General features: G+C 32.7%; 1 protein-coding gene across 9 annotated transcripts in view; it reads right to left on the bottom strand.

Annotated features, from left to right (window-relative positions):
- The window catches only part of ASPP (Ankyrin-repeat, SH3-domain, and Proline-rich-region containing Protein), a 1,089,659-nt gene that overhangs the window by 113,102 nt on the left and 959,392 nt on the right, over positions 1-17,165 (bottom strand). For all 9 annotated transcript variants that reach the window (XM_085948756.1, XM_085948757.1, XM_085948749.1 and 6 more), the window contains 2 exons: positions 7,467-7,613; positions 1,596-1,722 (listed from right to left, as the gene is read on the bottom strand). In XM_085948756.1, the coding sequence (XP_085804882.1) occupies positions 1,596-1,722; positions 7,467-7,613 (274 nt within the window). The remainder of the gene's footprint in view (positions 1-1,595; positions 1,723-7,466; positions 7,614-17,165) is intronic.

Below are 17,165 nucleotides of genomic sequence, written 5' to 3'. Positions count from 1 at the left end.
AAAAACTCAAAATATTTTGTCAAATCAACGGTTAGAGAGGATGAGGAAGTGCTTCCTCCTCCTAAAGTTTTCTACTGGCACCAGCTCTGCATGCCGTTAAATGTTTAGTGATATGGGTCCAAGCCATGGAGAAGGCTTTTAAGATGGATCACTATCCTTAGTCAGGACAAAGAACAAGAAATTATATATTGATTAGTTGGTCAATTATTCGAAATATTTTAGTTAAATAAAATGTATAACGAGAAAAAAAATTATGGATAAAATATTCCATGTTACCAACGCTCAAAGCAATAAAAATAATAATTAAATACATTGTTTTATTTCTAAGAACATTGTAATGAAATCTAAAATACACAAAAGTTCCACATGAAAGCTTCGTGTTTCAAGTTTTCATAAGCCAATTAAATCTGAAACATAGCGCTCAGATTTAATTAGCGCGACACTCGAACAATTTATTTTATTTCCTCGAAATATATAATTGCAAAGAGGTATAATAAAATAATTTATAAAAAACGAAGGGTCGGAGGAAATAAAGGTGGCGACTTATACTCCTCAATTAAATTTGGATTGATTACGTTAATTAATTAGCGATGTACAGTGTGTTAAGAGTCGTAGGGGATGTAAGGGGTTTGTTGATTTGATACACTGATTAACGAAATAGATGACTAAGCCTCTGAGGATATAGAACACTGTTATAATTAAACTTTGGTTTGACTGTGTTAAGTGAAATATAATTTTATTACCAGTTATTTATATTATGATGTTGAAGACAAACTAAACTGACAAAGCACGTTTGAAATAATTATTGTATAAGATACTATATTTCTAGGGATTGCAATACCGGTATACCAATATTTTTGAATACAGAAATACCGGTATTATTTAAAGTTGAAACCAAATGTATTGATTAACATAAAAGGTTTAACAGGACTGTATTTTTTGCCGGCTTTTGCACTGTCTAGTTTACTTCTGTTGTCCTCCGATGTCTTTGGTGAACAGCAATGACAATTGCAGATTTGCAGAATAAATTTCCATTACAGGTAGTTATTTCCTTCATTTTAAATTGATCTAAATGTGTTGCCAGTCGCTGCGAGATTTAGAAGTTGTCAGGTGTATTTTTTAGATGTATTTGATGTAGCCGCCTTCCGGCATGAGAAAAATATTAATTCTTGTTCCAAGTTCTCACAAGTAATACAGAACCAAATCAAATGCAGTATTAAAGTTAATGTTCTTTTACAAGCCGTCAGTGTCAAAATTACGCACTTTAATCGGGAATACACATCAACAGTACAATTAAAAAATAGTGTCGACAATTTCATTCAATAAATTCGCACCCACACTTCCTCCATTCCTACCGATCTATACAGTCCATTAAATTTACAATCAATATATTTCGATACCATGAAATGGACTATGTATAATGTATTCAAATATATAAACTAAAACCATCCAAAAGATAATTGTTAACCGTATATAGGAAATCTCCTTTTATTTTTATTGCCGGCCGTACAAAATACGAAAGATGCAGTTATTTAAATATATAATATAATTAGCTATTATTAACAAAGCTTTTAAAAGTATATTAAAGCACTTACTTAGGGCAACATTGTTGAGATTGGTCTGGTCTAGTTGACCCCTCAGCGCTCTCAACCTTCGAAGCTTCAGCTCTTGGGCTTCCACTCTCTCCCGTAACCTTCGGAGACGCTCATTCTCAGCTGCCACCTGAGGACAATGAAAAACAGTATCAGCAAACAGGTATTAATAATCAAATGCTATGGTTTTACAGTATTCAGTAGAAATATGTTGGGAGACATAATATTATGTTACATATAAACATATAGATATTTTAATAACCTCAGTAACTGAAGAAGAAGCTTGAAAAGGTATATTTCTAAATTATGCATATTCAATAAAAATGGTTTTATTTAAAATCAATAACCAGTACAAGTACGTTAAAATTATTATGTAGAGATCCCAACACAGGTTAGGTGTCAAGGTAACTTGGTACCTATTATTGGTACCTAGTTTCAATCCAAAAAAGCCGGTCGTGTATATTAACGAAATATTAATGAGACTTCAGTTGCACAACTATTAATTAATTTCGTCGGAAATTAAGTATGGTACTAGTGACTACTAGCTGAAGTAAGCAACAAAGTAGGCTTGAAAATAAATGTACCAATGACGAAAGTCATGTAAAACTGCTTTGCGGGCCAAAAAGAGATCTTCATCAATGGCACTCAGCTCGAACATGTGAAAAACTACATCTGTCTGGGACAACAAGTGTCTATAGATTGATGTATATTTGATGAAATTGTTCGCAGAGTAAAGCTAGGCTAGAGTGCTTTTGGCCGCCTGAATAATATCTTCAAAGGTGACCTCCAACTGTGTATAAAGCGCAAAGTGTTCAACCAGTGTGTGCTTCCCGTAATCACATATGCGTGTGAAACGTGAACCCTAAGTAAATGAGAGATCCACAAACTTAGAGTAGCACAACGTGGTATGAAGTGATCTACGCTGAGCATAACGCGAAAGGATAAAAAGAGGAATGAGTGGATAAGGGAACAGACAAGGGTTTGCGACGTAATTGAGTTTGCTAAGAACCTCGAATGGTAATGGGATGGACACATAGGTCGAAGAAATAACAATCGTTGGAAAAATTTAATCATCCAGTGGTATCGAAGAGGTACAAAACGTCCGCAAGGTAGACCTAGAAACAGCTGAATTGATGAAATGATAAAGTTCTGCGGACGTACGTCACAACGCAACGCACAGGACCGAGAGAAAGGGGATCAACTTGGAGAGGCCTTCATCCAGCAGTGGATAGATTCAGGCTGATGATGACTAGTGGCTGAATTATTAAAGCACATTAGTCGGATTCTAATGGATGTGGGTTCGAGTCCCGCTCGGTGCATATATTTTTTTCCAATGTTTGTGTTTGTGAAGTATTTCCTAAATTACGAATCTTGTCTATACTGCACTATCGTCCTTTTAGAATCTGTATAAAGTCATTAGAGTAAGTAATATTCTATTTTCAAAAAATCATTTTTAAAATTCGCTTTGTGATGTCAAAGAAAGAAAGAAAGAGAGAAAAAAACTATTCTCTGCCCACTCTAAGGTGGTACATAGTGAGAATATTTTATGAGATAATCCATTTATGTTGACAGTTATCCTATTGGCTGTCGTGAGCCAGTAGAGAAGGGCAGTTCTTAATTAAATTTCAGACGAAGAAACATTTGTTAGCGAGGTATGGTGCTCAACATGTTCGTAAGTGAGTAGGTTAATATACTAGTGGCCGACTTGTTAGGACTACTAATATAGCTATTTATAAAATTAATGCAATCGACTGGGAGGCACTATGCACATGTAAATTGTACGTAAACATTTCACCATAGCACAATTCGCCGTGAGCTTACTTATCGGAACGAGATGACCTATAAATACTGTACGGTCTCCAATTTTATTAGATTCAATATGAACATTAATTCAATTTTCATAGCTGATTTTGGCAAAATTCATAAATTCAAGAATGAAAACCTTACCTAACCTAACCTGACCTAACAAATAATCAAGTATATCGGCTATTTTCAAAATTTGTTTGCTGCTGGCTTTCTGTAAAGTGTAAACCGACGAGAACCGTGTTTTATTTAGACGTGAATTTTATGTCAGTACTATACAACCCAAAAAAGTTGGACGGTTTTTAATATACGGCCATATATTTCCGATACAACATTTCATGGTGAAGTGTGATACGTCGAACTACATAAGTACAAGTTTCCGGACACGCTACGCACATTCACCTATGGTAAATATACAACCAACATAGATTAATAATTATTATATACTTACACCTCATACACTACAACAACATATTAACATCAGCCAGGATCGATCCATTGATGAACGAAGACCTCCTCTAGCTCCCTCTACCCTTCTAGATAAAAACCGGTATTTTAATAATAGGTAATATGGTGATAAATAACTCAATCCGTGTCAGCATATTGATCGGCGATATTTGATAACTGGCCGCAATTATAAATTCTTTAATATCCATTTCCCGTAGTGTCCAATTATAGCAAACTCAGTAAATAGTTTTCTGCAATTATAATTTCCGCAATATCCATTTTTCCACATAGTCAGCCATATCCAATGGCGTTAACTCCATATAGAGTAGCTGACTCAATTATAAACATTCTTTTCAAGATATAATTATTTTGACTGTGAGTATGTCAATAAATAGTGGATCATTATTCATTGGAGATGTCACTCGAATATAAGTTCCCGGTCTGGTAGAATTTCAGTCTCTGTATCGCTCCGCACAACATCTCATTCTACCGAGACTCAAACCTCGGGGCAGTATCATAAGTATTGTAACATACTCTTGTACCGACTGTTTACGTTGCAAATAAAACTCGCTCCTCTATCCATCGGAGCAACCACCAAATCTCGACTTCTTCATCGACAACACCATGTATCCCACAGTGATAATCCCCACATTATTGCATTATTGCCAATTTTAGAATATTTAACGAATTTTTAACGAAATAGAGATAAAAACAGGAAACATCCCAATAATTTAATGAAATTGAATTATTTATTTAACATACTTAATTACGAACTATGAATAATTTATTTATCTTATTGTGGGTTTTGTAATTTGAAATAATTCATTGAATATTTTAAATTAAGACAGGCAATATTCTTGTCATTAAAAATATGTAAATTGTTTCATTTACACAATACCCTTTTGTTTCGCAATATATGTATCTACACACAAAACAATTTGCGGTAAATACAATTGACGACTCCCAATAGATTAAATGGTGATTAATAGCATTGTTCAAATATATAGTTTGAGAGCCACAAGTTCAAAACTCCGAACCTTGGGGGATTAAAATTAAACGGGCGATCACAATTGATAGAACTGGTAGGAAAGTTTGAGTACCGATAATGTGCGCCGCCAAATCTGTCGTTCTGTCATTTTAAACTTTGGAAAACTTTTTCACTCACTCCACATTTTATCTTTACGAGAAACGAATAACAGGTATTGTATAATATAATGTAGGTAACTATATGTAAGAGAGGATATTTTATTTTTGTATACGGATGTATTATATTATAATATATATATATTATGTTTAAGATTGTTACTTTGTACGAACAAGCTGGTATCAAATCGTCACTGTTCTGGCAGAAGACACTAATTCGTTAGTATAGTATTGAGTTAGTACTAAAATGTTCTTTATTTCAAACTTTACCGTCTGGAAACCTTCTTAATAAATAAACAGTCTTTATTTTAAAGTCATCCTTTTTGCGATTACTTAATAAACTCACATGATAGACCATTATTTCAAACATTTTAAAAACTTCAAAGTCAAATTACTCAAAACTAGTATTCTCCAGCTAGTGTGTTCTGCCAAAACAGAGACGAAATGTTGGAGAAAAAAACATGATAATATTCTATCATTACTATAATCTAAAATATATATATCTAATAGAAAAAATCTTATTTGAAAAAAAATTGACGCACGTCAAAAATCGAATCTGTAACCGCTAGATTCGCACCAACGTGCTATACCAATTAAACTACATGCATTTTATTTAATTCAGATGAAATTAATGAGCAGTTATTACAAGCTGTTATTAAATGCTTATCAGATTATCAATTTACAATGTTTAACAATGTAGAATTCGTTCTTGAAGCGAAATAATTTAAATATTTAATGAACCTTTTTGTGAGATGGCTAACTTCCACGCCAGATTGCAAAGTTAATGAAGAATGATATTTAAAAAAATATATTAAAAATCGCCAGAACTTATTATTATTATTCGTTACAATAATCACAATCTAAGTCCAGTGAGAAAGCTGACGTAGGCAATCCTACTTAAATTGAAAGCTTTCATTTTTCATGACAATGCACTTTGGTAGGTCACTGCAATTTCACTAATTGAATGGATTGTGCAAAGTTATCTACATGCACTATAAGATAGTATTTACTACAATATTTCAATCAGCAAAACATTAATTAAATTCAAACTGATATTATATTAATACTGACGACCGAGAGTACTTGATGGAATCTGAATTTAAATTCTAATGGATTAGTTAACTTAAATTATTCCCAACACGTTACCTAGTTCCATTGTTTTCCAGTAATGGCCACTAATATGCTTACTAAATGTATTAATAGCGAGTAGGTATCTGTTAGGTACGGATTTCTAACACTTAAAATTGATTTGTTTTTTCTTTATACTTGATCCTTTATTTAGTTGCCGATATGGTTTTTACCAGGGCTTCGAACCGGAACTGAACCGAAAACCGGAAAAACCGTTATTTTTGTCTGAACGAAAACCGGAACCGAACCGGAAAAAAGTAGTTTTTTTCGCTTTGGTACATGTTTAAAGCACGTGTGTTAGCATGATTCCCCACTTCAGTTGTGTATGTGTAAAAATATGAGTGTCAAATTTAAGGCGCTAAGAAAATATCATTCACGATCATTGATATACTACTAGATGACGAGTTCCCATACAAGTGTCATTTTAAAAATGTACCACAAAAGAAGATATTACGAATATCGTCTTATAATATTTCCTTGTAGGTATAATGCGTTAAGACCGTTAACACGGATTGTCCTGGCTGTAAAACTAAATTTGTGTTCTTGGAATAGTGACCCTAAGGGTGTCTGCAACCCAAAGCTTGCAAGCTACCAAAAATTCATGTCTGAGCGGACAGAGCAAGTCGTCATGCGCTGACTATTAGTTAGAGTAAGATGCAAGCTAGATCGGGCTTACTCATAATTATTGCCAGGCTGTTTTCGAGACAAATATTAAGTGATTTTATATCGAGTTAAGTGCGCTGATATTAAAACAGTAAGTTTTAACACTGGCCGAGTCGCTGAAAATCGGGCGTCATTTAAGAAGCATATGATTCATCCAGTAGTATATCAATGTTCACGATCGATTCTCATATAATATTTTAAAAATTGATGGTTCAAAGCTCTGGTTTTCACTAACGTTTATTGTATTAATTTATTATAAAACTGAGAATTAACTGTATTCGTTGTCAGTGGGTATTTACCACTGGCGAATGTGCATAGAGCCTGAAGATGCTGAAAGTCGAAACCCGGGTCGAAAATAAATGACCCAAATAGAATAAATAGTACACATCCATTAGAATTGTATAGTTTAATAAGTAAAACTATTATTTTTGAACTACAAATTTTGAGTACACATACTTGATGGAGAAGTGGTAAAATGTGCTCATTCTCTCAATTACAAAAAATCGCGATTTGTCTTTATATATAAGTTTTCTTAGAATTGCTTATTCATTTTTTATGTCCGATTATGTACATTTGTATTTTGCTTATTTACTTGAATTATTCATTTGATATAACATTTTAATTGTGTTATATTCATCGGTATATAATATATTCTTTCTAAAAATAAATAAGTAAAAATACCGCGCTTACCTGATGATGCCTGGCTTCCTGCTGTTTGAGGAAACGTAGCCTCTGTTCCCTGGCGGCCAGCAGCTGGTGCTGGCAGTCGATCTGCTGCTGCTGGCGGAGAGCCATGGCTCGCAACTCTCCCAGCGTCAGCTCCACGCCTTCCGGCAGCTAAAAAAAAGAAAAATAACCAATCAATATACGGAAAGCTTTCGACAATGTACATATTGGGAAATATGGATGTAATATATATTAATATATAATATGCTTAATATTTAGATTTGAGATATTGATATATAAAAGCTTTTGAAATAATATTTCATTTTTCTTGCGGCATATATTCGAAAAGAAAAGATAGAGAAATTAGTTATATTACCTAATGAAAAAAATATCCATACAGCAGGAGCAAAATTTAAACTTTTAAAAATTACCTCTACATACTAAAAATATTGTTTCAATAATCTAATAAACGCGCATGTTTCACATAAAAAAATAAGCAGTCAATAGAATAATGTGATATGACAGAGTTTATCAAAATGATAAAATAGTAATGAGGTGGCATGTCGCTTAACAAATTATGTAGCTAAGAGGTAGAAAAACCAGCTCGATCGATGAACTCGGAAAATTTGACGGGTGTATAACAGTTAAGAATTAGGCACTGAACAAAGTGTAAAGAGTTAGGGAAGGACTTCATCCAGTGATGGATCGATTCAGGGTTGATGGTGACTAATCGAGTAAATTACTTGCTTGATTCCCAACCAAAGCCATTCGTTCCAAGCCTCGTCGCCAATCGGAGACTGACAGCAAAGTGTGCGCACGTCGATTTGTTTTGTCATGAACGGAACATGACCGTCGGATGAAAATATTCTTAAATCGTGTAAAGATGACTAAAAAACTTTACGTATGTACTTAAAAAAGAAAACATGTTAATGAATATACTATTATTATTTGTAATATAACAATAAACATAACATTAAATGGACGCATATTGGATTTTTATGACAAATTATATTTCGTTTGGCACGCGTCATTTGCACAATCCGCACATCGCCTAGCCACGATCTTTTTAGACCATGCCTATACTGAAGTGTAGCCTTAATGAAAGATGGTTGTTAAATAATTTTTCAAGCATCTGCAAACCTAATTATTATGGAACAATGAAAATTTAGCAATAACACTAATACACATAAATTAATAAAAAATGAGAAAGATCGGGAAAAAAATGCTTCACAGTATTAACAAAGTAATTCCACCATGATCTCATACGTTTTACGGCAGTTTCATATTTGGCTGACTAATTAGATTTATGAAGCGGAAAGGCCATAAGTACACCATGATTTGCTTTACTATTTGAAATCTCGCTGACCCATTCATTTAGTCTTTATTATCAGAAACAGCAATCTCATATAAAATTCACATTATTATTTATATCATAATATTATTTACTCCATTAAACTTATGTATTTCCAAGATTGAATGTATACAATATTAACAATAAATGTCTTAAATAGTATAAATTATACTATATTTATTTTTGACCGATTTTATCAATGTTTTTTGTAAATATAAAAATTTTATATTAACAATGGAAAACAATGCCAATCCCGGGATTGTCAAATTGTAATCCCGAAATCCCGGGAAAACACTATCCATAAATATTAATTAAAATATCTCTTTATTGCAATATTTCGTGATGCGGGTATTACAATTCAAATAAAATACTACAGGGAAAAGATTTCAGTGCTAGTAACCGTGCATATTATGTTTTATTTTACATAATATATTCTCGTGCGTACTAAAAATTCACTAGGTACGCCAGAAAAGCTCGCGAATTTTTCTCTTGTGAAAAAAAAGCTCCGTGAAAAAAAGATACACTCAATATTTCGCCCTTTTGCATATCGGCCGTGCCTTTATACCGCGGACTTCTTTTACTGGTCTAAATGCGAAAGCCCAACACGTTCGCGTTGTAAAAATGAGCTTTCGTAAAAAAATAACACTTTTTGCGAAAAAAGGGATCGCGGTACCGGTTTTTACAGCGTTTTCAAGTAAGTACTGATTTATATGTACTAAAATTTAGCCGAAAATAATACTGGCGTACCTAGACATGTACCCAACCTATAATACTTATAATAACTATTCGTAATTTGTAATTTAATCGATGTTGATTATGTCATTGAACTCAGTTTTAGCGATATATCCACATTTAGAATGAAAACGATTGGGAAAAAATTACTATGTTGCCATATTAATTAATTTGAGCATTTCAAAATTATTCTTAAGTAAATGAATTAATAAGGCTTTGGAAACCTATACGTTTAAGAACTATTTAGCATTGGACAAGAATGAGATTTAAATTAATTACACATCAAATACTATATACCTACTAGCCTGAAGGTTTTTTAATATTAAAAAAATGTTAGATCCTTAAATCTTGTGAATTATTCGTTAAATGCAAGAAATACATTACATTTGGAGTAATCCCTGTGTCAGTTTGTAATGAGGACACTTAATTGATGCCTTGATTTTTAAACACTGAAACCGATAGTAAAAAATTAGCGCAATCTAATAAAAATGATATGTAGAAGCTACAAGTTAATTTTGTCGTAATTAGATATAACGCCCGTAGCTTAATTGGAGAAGCAAATAGGTGCGTATCCAGTGAATACAGGCGCATGCCCTGTCGGGCATCGCATTGTCATCACTACTTACATGATGATATTCCCACTAATACCAATGCGAATAATATTGCTAAAAGTATGCTATTCGTGTGTCTAAAATAACATTAACATCTTAAATACTAACTTAGACTTTCGGTTACTTTCTAATGTATGAGAGTGAGTTATGATTTGTGAGATGGAATGATAATGCATTCATTATAGTGTTTGTAACAGTACTTACTGACTAAGACCCGTTTCATTCCGCATTTACATATAAATGAACGCGACACTCGTGTGTCCACGTCGGAACGCGCCCATTCAGTTATGTATAAATGCAGCCGCTCGCCACACAGGTGTCCCATGTGAAACGGGCCGAAGACATCATTCAGTCGATACTAATATTTGAATTTAATATTAAATTTCAATCGATTTTTTATGTTATTTTTAATAGTTTTATGTTTTATCCAAACACACTAGTATTAACAGCTGATGTATCGATTTAGAATTCATAATCAGTTAGAGAAATTTATTAAGTATCACAAAAGCTTTAAATGCCATTTTTGTTGACATAAAATTAGTATATTAAGACAATATTGTCACTATACTAAATTGAGCAACACGACATTTAAATCCAGATAATTTTGAGTAATACAACCGTTATTATATTAAATAAATACCGATAAACCGGTTTGTCATTATTCTTCTCTATTAAACTCCCTAACTGCGCTACATAGGTATTTACTTGTAACGAGGGGCACGCGGGAAATTCAATTTTTCGCAAGAGCTTTTATTATCGTAGCCAGATCGTAGACCGACCGTAGCCAAAGCTCTACGCCTCTACGCATGATATTATCTTGTTCGAGAAACAAATTTTATTACTTCTAATATTAACGAGCTATTTTCCGGATACATAAAGTTATTTTGTCATATAATATTTCAAAATAACCATGAAAGTTCGAGGCATATTGTATCTTCTCTTTTTCTCTTTCTAATTAGGCTATATCCCAAATTGAACTATGACCTCTTAGTAACTCACTTGCATATATCACTTTGTTATTGTTAAAACCACGGTAACCTAGTTAGTGGAGGCCCTGTTTACGAAATCGTCCGTCATAATTCGCAACTGATTTAACCATCCTTAACCATTCCTTGAAATGACTAGTCCTCGTAAAAATGATCATAATGTGAACTCCATTTCTGGATTCTACGGTTAAGAGAAAACAGTATTCATTTTTATTAACATATTAATACTCGCATGTCGATAGTAGATCTCGAAACAGTAAACAAATTAAAAAATATTGTTTTGCGAATACTAGATTATGAAAAAATCTTTAAATAGACACTATCTATTTAAATAGTATGTTAAAACAATACAATAATTTTACATAAAATAAGATAAAAGGTAGTTTAAAATATGGGTTCTCATTTCACTACACACAAAAACACTGTCTTTTTACTTAGCAGGGCAGAATAGTATATCTTACATTTTTTATATGTGTTACGCCAAATGTGAGAAATTGACTATTACATGAAATGGGCAAAATTTTGCCTAAATCATGAAAAATGCAAGCCCGTTGTCTTATTCATGAATTAGACAAAATATCTGCCGAGTGCGCGAATTCGGCAGTAATTTTTCTGCCTAGTTCATGCATTGGACAAATAAGATAGTAGCGCTACGGTGGTGTTTTTTGCAACTAAACTAAATGTGTCAAATGCTCATGCATTGGTCAAAATTTACGTATATTATCTATGGTCAAAATAGATGGTCGCGCTCCGGTGGTGTTTTTTACAACTAATCAAACTAACCAAATGTGTCAAATGTGAAATGTCATTGATTATAATATAAAAATATATACCAATCAATAACTACAATGACGTTCATATCCATTTACTATGCGCAAAAAAAAATCTAGAACTATAATATGATAACGGAAGAATTTTATTAAAAGGTATTTTTGCGATTTGATTCGTGCTCGTATCGTATTAATCGTTCAATGGTCGATTGTATGTTTGTGATAGTTTGTTGACACTTGTTAGCTAACCTCAAAATGGACATTCGGTTGAATTTAGAATAACAAAACTTAACCTCACCTAATAATAATAATATTATAGTATCTCCAATTATAACTAATAAAACCATCCGTATTAAATTTGCTTTTCCTACTGTCATGTTGACAGTTTAAGAATTCCATACCGTGGTGAATTCATGTACTCGGCAGATAATTTACCTAATTCATGAATAAGGCAACGGGCTTGACTATTACATGAATTAGCCAAAATTTGCCCATTTCATGTAATAGTCAATTTTGCACATTCGACGTAACATATGTACGTATGTAGTAGATACTTGAAAAAGTACACTTTTTGTTTGAAAGCTATAATTAACGTAAAACAAACACGTGTTGGATCACAACGTATTTGAATCCCTCAAGACTTTCATACTGAAGTATTCTCAACTCAATTGCCAGATTAAATAATAAAATACATAAAAGCTTATTAAGTTGGTAACAAAGTAAAATATAAAAGAGAGATTACTTAGTAATATTATTATCATACGGTAAAACCAAAATGTATAGGAAACCTAAATAAATACATACGTTATTAAGGTCTCCAATCATAAAAATTCATGCCTTAGTCAGCTCGTTATTGTATGAAATTTATGTATTTATTTTATCATATCAAAAATAAATATGTATTAGGCTAGGATAAGAATAAGCTCTCAAATGCTTATGTTCCCCTTAAGCTCTATAGAATGAGGTAATTCCTTGCAGACGTAGAATAAAAAATATAATATAATATAAAGTCGTATTAGTCATAAAAATGTTTGAAGAAAACAATACAATGAAATCCACTAGTTTTTTCAAGTAGAGTAAACTTTATTTTGTCCTTATTGGGCTAGTGTTAAGAAGGGGTACTAAACTTTTCGTTAGGTAGTGTTTTTTTAAATCTTATAATATTTATTTTTAATTTTGTGTAATCAATATTATTCTAATTTATTGAATGTTGTACTACATGCATGTATGGCAGGTCTGGTTATAAAGGGACGGGGCTGCTGTAGGAGGTCACCCGGATGTGGTATAGAGCAGCGATTTTTTTATTGCAGTGTAAACATTTTGTACAAGAGTTATGATACTGTTCCGAGATCCGAGGTTTGGTGGACGAGATACTGTGCGGAGCGATGCGGAGACTGACACGAAGATTACTGACAAGAATATGATTAAGATCGATACTAAGACTACTGAACTGACAGAGCTTAATTTTGATATTAAGATTACTCATCAATATTTGGTAAATTGCAAGAGTCATTGTTGATATAGTTTGCAATTGGGTAAAATTAAATCTGCTGGCTTCTGCATTATTGCAACTTCGAGCGTTTTGATGACCAAGCCGAGGCAGTTAAACTTCATCGAAGAATATTACGCGTGTAGAATATTATGCTGATTGTGATGGGACGAGTATGCGATAATTAAATGATATGCTAATTCTTACATTGTGAAATAATGCTGACAAGGCGTGAAGTCATCGACCGCTACACACATAAATCAACAATGCTCAGTTTTGTCCACTTAACTAACACCAAAATATATTTAAATTTTCACAGTTGTACAAATTTAAGTATACCTACATAACTTGGCACGAAATATGTATTATATTTGTTATGTATTAAACTGTCATTATCAGTGTTTATTCTATAACGTATGAATATAATAGTTTGTCATACATTTTACTAGATGTGGTATAAGGTAACAGGTACCTACTTTAAGTGGTAGCTGAAATAATAGTTTATATCTACCACTTCGTAGTTTTAGTTCATTTTGCTCATTTATTGCATAATATTTCTTTTATTGTGGGTTGATCATGCCTGAGACATTATATAAAAATAAAAGAACTCTCTTCACGTTGGAACTTATGATATGCATAATTAAATCATTATATACGTGTGCATAATTAAATTCTCACTAAGTCTTAAATATAAATATAAATAATAATGAAATGTCTAATTTTAAAGTGAAATTTATAATTTTTAATAGGTACACTATAAAGCGCATCAGTACATATGTAATATTACATATACCTCATATAAAATATGAAAAACACGCGAATTCGAAAAATAAAATATGCATCCCAAATATGATAATGCGATCGACGATGAAAACAATATTCACGAACGTCTATTTATTTAAAAATTTCATTCGATTGCGTGGCGCCCAGTTGTCCCGGCGCCGAATCGTCCTAGACCGAGACTTTTATCCAGCAGTGGATCAATAATGAAGATTATTTCACTAAAGATAATCATTGCAAAAAATCGGTGTGCGTACTTGTGTACGCGCGTTAGAAGTTATACTTATTTGGCGTAACAAAACAAAAACATAACTTGTGATAACCTAGATTCTTCGACTAGCTCTTAATTATCTTGTTAAATTACACACACAAGAATTTTCTTGAGCTTATTAGAGCGCGTTGGTTTATTTCTATACCTTTTAACTTATATTACTAAATTATATAATTATTTCACGTTGTTTTTATTTTTAAATTCACAACTGTCACTCTGACTTACGTTTGACAGCTGACAGATTCGAAGCTAACTTCATACTGTCGCGCACTTTCGTGACGGTGTGCGCGCGCAGCTCTCAATTTCACTCTCTACCAAACGCCCCAAAATAAGAATAACCTCAAAAAATCATAAAATAAATTCGGTTCAAAATGCCTGACAAATAGTAGTTTTAAGTCCAATAAGCCGGACGTAGTAAATAAATCATAAGTTTTCTCAACTGCTATAAAGGACCCGTACAACCATAAACAAGGATTTAGTATAAAATCCTTTTCTCATCCGCCGTATTGCTACTGAGTCTAACAAGTACGCTGTAATTCATTATTTTATGGAGTTATACGCCACAAAATTTTGTATGTGGGCGAGTGTACATATACCTACACATTTTGTCATTTTACAGGGTGAACGTAAGATATACCTACGAAAGAATTCGTGTGTGTACATTTTTTCTACGAGCATACATATATCTTTATATATTGTGTATAGAAAATAGTTCTCAAGGGATAAATATTTTCGAAACCCTTTTACCTACGTCTTGTTTAGGGGTATGAATTTAGTGTTTACTGATTGTCTACGGGGTAGAAAAAAACTGCTATTATATTATAACGTCTCATTTAATTGTTGCTAAGGTATAAAGATTTTATAAAATCAAAATGTACATAAATATTCTAGTAAATATCACAATATTTTTTAGTTCATTGTACCTATTATATTTTTATATCAAATTATAATTATGTATTGAAGGTGAATTAATTGTTAATCATTTAAAACACATAGAACATGTACAATTTCATAATTTTTGTTTGTTTAATAATGTTCGTAATAATTGATTATTTAATTGAGATCATACTATGATGCTCTTTTGTATTAAGTATATTAAAGTTTTTTTTATTTGCTTTTTGTATGATGTAGCATATATTATGTTGGTTATACCATAAATACTGTTTCCGCTGGCATTAAACAGGAGAAGCTTTTTTCAGGGTTTGGGTCGGAATCCCGAAGGCCGAAATCCCGAAGCCTGAAATTCCGAATGCTGGAATCCCGAAGGCCTAATCCAGAAATCCCGAATGCTGAAATCTTGAATGGCCGAAATCCCAAATGGCCGGAATTCCGAAGGCCGAAATCCCGAAAAAAAAATACTAACAGTAATAATTGCGCAATCATTTTTACAAAAGAGACAAAAAACCATTTTTTGTGGAAAAATGGATAATTGTTAAGATTGCGCAATTATTACTGTTTGTTTTTTTTTATTATTTGGGATTTCTGCCTTCGGGATTCCGGCCATTCGGGATTTCAGTATTCGGGATTTTGGAATTCGGGATTTCGGCCTTCGGGATTTTGGCTTTCGGGATTTCGGCCATTCGGGATTTCAGCATTCGGAATTTCGGCCTTCGGGATTTCGTCCGGCACCCCTTTTTTCAGAATATTAAATATATGAAAATCCGTTAATTCAAAACGATTCGGAACCGATATACTTATACCAATTTTAAAGTTTTATACTCTGGGTGAAAATTAGATATATTTCGATTTTAAAAGAAAATTAGCCCTAAGTAACAAAAAATGGGCATAGAATGAACTGAACACACATTTGTTTAAAAAAATAGTTTATTAATGGAAAAAAATATATACATAACTGTAAATATGTAACCTTCATTTTCACAGTAATCAATTTATTAACCAAGTAGGTACTAAGAAAACAAAAAAATATTTCAGAGTTTTAAGTCGGTAATATTCTGTATACAAAATGTAACTATGTACTATTTTTGCTATTAATATACAGAGTGAAGATTATATTAACAAGCTTTTGGATCGGACATCGAATCTTTCATAGACAAACACTTCACTCTAAAATCATGCAATATTATGATAAGATGCTTGATGTATTCCATGCGTTTAGTATGAAATAACACTTTTAACGGAAGTTCTGTCAGGTGTGTTAATTAGATAACTGGTCGAGCTGTCATTTTTTTGTAATATTAGCGTACTGAGCAAGCACGACTTCGTCCAGAGTACAATAAGTTTGAACATCGTGCGAAACATAGATAGGTACCAACTGCCTTTTAGATAATTGCAGATAACCATTTCGCATACACACTACGTCCGTGATAGCAATACTTCGAATATAGGATGTGTAATTAACTGCATATCCGGAAATTCTTACATAAAAAGTTCACCGCAGGACACTTATTCGTACGCCGCAGTTCGTGAAACATGAGTTCGTGTAACATTTAATCAAATGACGAGTTCTTCGTTGAACATTTCACCGTGGAGTATATTTGTACGTATGCTACAACATGTGGCGAATTTTATGAGATGTCTTTACTAGGTTAGGTTAGGTTAGGGTTAATCTAATTGAAACAGTACTATTTGCGAACTATCGCCGCATTTTGTAAGATACGTACAAATTGTATTCCACGGTGAAATATTCAACGAAGCACTCGTCATTTGATAAAATGTTATACGAACTCATGTTTCACGTACTGCGGCGTACGAAAAAGTGTCCCACGACGAACT

The sequence above is a fragment of the Rhyacophila brunnea genome, unplaced genomic scaffold (genome assembly GCF_057557595.1).
Source record: "Rhyacophila brunnea isolate RB1 unplaced genomic scaffold, BYU_Rbru_1.0 scaffold_21, whole genome shotgun sequence".
Taxonomy (NCBI): Eukaryota; Metazoa; Arthropoda; class Insecta; order Trichoptera; family Rhyacophilidae; genus Rhyacophila; species Rhyacophila brunnea.
This window is presented reverse-complemented; position numbering and strand designations above follow the sequence as displayed.